Consider the following 3,994-nt stretch of genomic DNA (forward strand, 5'->3'; position numbering starts at 1 on the left):
CCCCTTGGGGGGGTCCCCTCGGGGTCCGGTGGGGGGGGTCCCGGGGACCCCGCCGTCCGGCCCGAAGGGGCGTCGGGGCGGGCGGGCCGGGGCGGGGGCGGGACCCCCCGGGGGAGCGGGGAGGAGGCCGGGCGGCGCGGGAGGGACGGGGGGGACACCCCTCCCGCCGCCACTTGGGTCCCGCCCGGTGACGCGTCCATTGAGAAAAGTGCGGGGACGGCGACGGTATAAAAGGCGGCGGGCTGAGCCTCCTACTCCAAGCCGCAGCAGCCGCCGGGAGCCCTCCGAGGCCGAGCCACGGTAGCCTCGACGCCAGGACCGGCCCGGCGCGTCCCGTCCCTTCCCGTCCCGGCCCGTCCCGTCCCGGCCCGTCCCGTCCCCTCCCAGCCGGGGCTCCTTACAAAACCTCACCATGATGTACCGGGCCTTCAACGCCGACTACGAGGCCTCCTCCTCCCGCTGCAGCAGCGCTTCCCCGGCGGGGGAGAACCTCTCCTATTACCACTCCCCGGCCGACTCCTTCTCCAGCATGGGCTCCCCTGTCAACGCTCAGGTAAGAAGACCCTCCTCCTCCTCCTCCTTCCCTCCCCCCCGAGGCCGGGCGGCGGGGGATCCCCTCCCGGAGAGCAGCCCCCAGGAGACCCCGGTGGGGATGGGGGAGCTCGGAGCCTCTCATTCGGACCTTCATTCGCTGCTATTTAGCGAGCGCTTGCTCCGAGCACTGGACCGAGCGCCCGGAGCGGGCAACGGAGGGAGACCATCCCTGCCCCGGGACGGGGTCTCATCGGGGGAGGCAGGGGGCAGGGTGAAAGAGAAAGAAACCAAAACAGGCCCACATCGCCACGATCAATAGAATCAAGGGGAGGTACCACTCATTCACCGCATAAACAGAGCGCCTAGAGCAGGGCTTGGCACCCAGTGGGTACCAGTGGGTACCGTGGTGATGATTTCCCCATCCGTCCGGCGCGCTGGCACCGGGGCGGGGGGTCTCGGAGTGCACGCTTTGGGGGGGGGAGAGGGGGAAAGACGCCCCCCGATTAGACGGGGAGCCCCTCGCCGGGCGGGGATCTGTGGCCGCACTGTCCGTTCCAAGCGCTCAGTACAGTGCTGTGCACAGAGTAAGCGCTCAATCGGCACCACTGGATGAATGGAAATTATCGCAAGCGTCGAGGCCTGCAGAGCCGTCTGCGCCCCCCGCCTCATCCAGGGCCCCCGGAGGGCAGGTGGGAGGCCGCGCCAACGGTGTCACGGAAAAAATCGGTACTTAATGCGAGGAAGGAGGCCGGAGGACGACGTTTTCCGTCGCCCGGGCTTCGCTCTCTGCACCCCGGGAGCGGGGAGCGGGGGAGGGGGAAGGGTGCAGCGGGCGGGTGTGTAAGGCGCTTTCATTGATAAAAAAGCCGGTCCATTGAGGAGACTCCGGAGCGGCGCCTGCGTCAGAGCAGACGTCAGGGATATTTATAACAAACCCCCTTTCATGTGCGTGATGCCGAGGGGATAACGGGAACCGCGGCTCACGAGGCTCGGGAATGACTCTGGCTTTCCAGCACACACGCAGGGAGCAGCAGCGTGGCTCGGTGCAAGGAGCCCCGGGCTCGGGAGTCGGAGGACCTGGGTTCCCATCCCGCCCCCGCCGCTTCTCGGCTGGGTGACCTGGGGCCAGCCGCTTCACTTCCCGGGGCCTCGGTGGCCTCGTCTGGAAAATGGGGACGGTGAGCCCCAACTGGGACCACCCGATTCCCTTCTATCTAGAACAGTGCTTGGCACCTAGTAAGCGCTGAACAAATACCAGCAGCAGCAGCATCATCATTATTATTTAGAGCCCGTTGGTTTAACACATACCACCGTCATCATCATCATCTAGTACCATTATTATACGGAGCCCCGTTGGAAAATCAACGGGGGTCTGTCATCCCTCGCTCCCAACTGGACTGCCTTTTCTTTGGCCTTCCGCAATTGCTGCGTGCATCGGTAACCTAAGGACACTCTCTCTAACCTTCATCCCTCCCCCCCGCCTCTTTTTCCTTAGGATTTCTGCACCGATCTGGCCGTTTCCAGTGCCAACTTTATACCGACGGTGACTGCCATTTCAACCAGCCCAGACCTGCAGTGGCTGGTCCAGCCCACCCTCATCTCTTCCGTGGCGCCCTCCCAGACCCGAGCACATCCCTATGGGGTTTCCGCTCCTTCGACCGGTGCTTATGCCAGGACTGGCATCGTGAAGACCACGGGAGGCAGAGGGCAGAGCATTGGCAGGAGGGGCAAAATTGAACAGGTGAATACTGCTTTTTTTTTTTTTTTTTTTTTTTGAGGGGTTGGGGGATCGGGGAGGGAGGAAGATCCAGGCACGCAAAGGGGAACCTCCTAAATCCTAAACACCATGTCTCCAGCACCGTGAGATCCTAGTTCTGTTGCATTCCCTTCAGAAACCTGATGGCAGCCCCCTGACGCTTTTTCTAATCCCCGATGGCACCCCTCTAATGCCTTTCCTGATCCCCCCACCCCCTTCCTTCAAGGGGCATGGCGGTGGGTTGAACCTGGGGGGGGATTCATTTTTAAATTAGCCCCTCCCAAGTGTTTTAAAGGGAGAGCCTGCCTTAATGGGGGGCTGGAGTATTCTTTTGTTCCCTCTACTGAGAACCCTGTTTTGCATGCGAGTCACACCCGATCTGCAACTGCAGGTTAGAAATGGCTTCACTGCAGAGTCACCCGGGAGAGGGGAAGGCTGCGGGGGGCAGGTCACAGGGGGTCGGTGCCCGGGGAGGATCAGGAGCAGCCCAGACTGAATATTGGTCTCTTCCCGTTTCTAGCTGTCTCCAGAAGAAGAGGAAAAGAGAAGGATCAGGAGGGAAAGGAACAAGATGGCTGCAGCCAAATGCCGAAACCGGAGGAGAGAGCTGACTGACACCCTCCAAGCGGTAGGTACTTGAGTTTGGACCGCCTGGGGATGGGGTGGGGAGGGGAGGGATGGGGGGGAGGGGGACGTTTGGGGAAAAGGGCGAAGAGAGTGCTGGCTGTACCTGGAGCTCACGTTCTCTCTCCTCCCATTGTGCTCGCAGGAGACGGACCAGCTGGAGGACGAGAAGTCCGCTCTGCAGACCGAGATCGCCAACCTGCTGAAGGAGAAGGAGAAACTAGAGTTCATCCTGGCGGCCCACCGACCCGCCTGCAAGATCCCAGATGACCTGGGTTTCCCGGAGGACATGGCAGCCTCCTCCCTCGACCTCAGCGGCTGCCTGACGGAAGCGGTCACCCCGGAGTCGGAAGAAGCCGCTTTTCACCTGCCCCTCTTACAGGAGCCCGAGCCCAAGACCTCCGCGGAGCCGGTCAAGAACGGCTCCGGTCTGGAGCTGAAGGCCGAGCCCTTCGACGACTTCCTCTTCCCGCCTTCGGCCAGGGGCTCCGAAACCGCCCGCTCGGTGCCGGACGTGGACCTGGCCGGCTCCTTCTACGCGGCGGACTGGGAGCCCCTGCACAGCGGTTCCCTGGGGATGGGCGCTGTGGCCGAGCTAGAGCCCCTGTGCACGCCCGTGGTCACCTGCACCCCCACCTGCACCACGTACACGTCTTCCTTCGTCTTCACCTACCCCGAGGCCGACTCCTTCCCCAGCTGCGCCGCGGCCCACCGGAAGGGCAGCAGCAGCAACGAGCCCTCATCTGACTCGCTTAGCTCTCCGACCCTGCTGGCTCTGTGAGCTGAGGAGGTGAGACGGAGCCGGGGCGGGGGGGGGGGGGGGAACCCACCGGCCGAGCCCGTGCCGCCGTCGCAGCCGCCGCCAGAGCTTCTGCATTGCAAAAAGGAGAAATCCGTCTTCCCGCCGGGGTTCCTGTGGACCCAGGGAGGACAAATATATCTGTGCGTGCATCAAAGCGGGCCCTGAGCCTCTCAAGGACACGGATGAATCCCACACGTGGACCGGCGTCCTTACCTCTTCCAGAGATGTAGCAAAACGCATGGAGTGTGTATCGTTCCCAGTGACACATCAGAGAGCTG

General features: G+C 63.1%; 1 protein-coding gene across 1 annotated transcript; it reads left to right on the forward strand.

Moving 5' to 3' along the window:
• Positions 1-214: 214 nt before the first annotated feature.
• Positions 215-3,729, forward strand: FOS (Fos proto-oncogene, AP-1 transcription factor subunit). The gene is made up of 4 exons (XM_029062322.2): positions 215-553; positions 2,030-2,275; positions 2,811-2,918; positions 3,060-3,729. The coding sequence occupies exons 1-4, from the start codon at positions 413-415 to the stop codon at positions 3,693-3,695; spliced, it is 1,131 nt and encodes a 376-aa protein (XP_028918155.1). The 5' UTR covers positions 215-412; the 3' UTR covers positions 3,696-3,729.
• Positions 3,730-3,994: the final 265 nt, after the last annotated feature.

Source organism: Ornithorhynchus anatinus, chromosome 1 (genome assembly GCF_004115215.2).
Source record: "Ornithorhynchus anatinus isolate Pmale09 chromosome 1, mOrnAna1.pri.v4, whole genome shotgun sequence".
NCBI classification, from domain to species: domain Eukaryota; kingdom Metazoa; phylum Chordata; class Mammalia; order Monotremata; family Ornithorhynchidae; genus Ornithorhynchus; species Ornithorhynchus anatinus.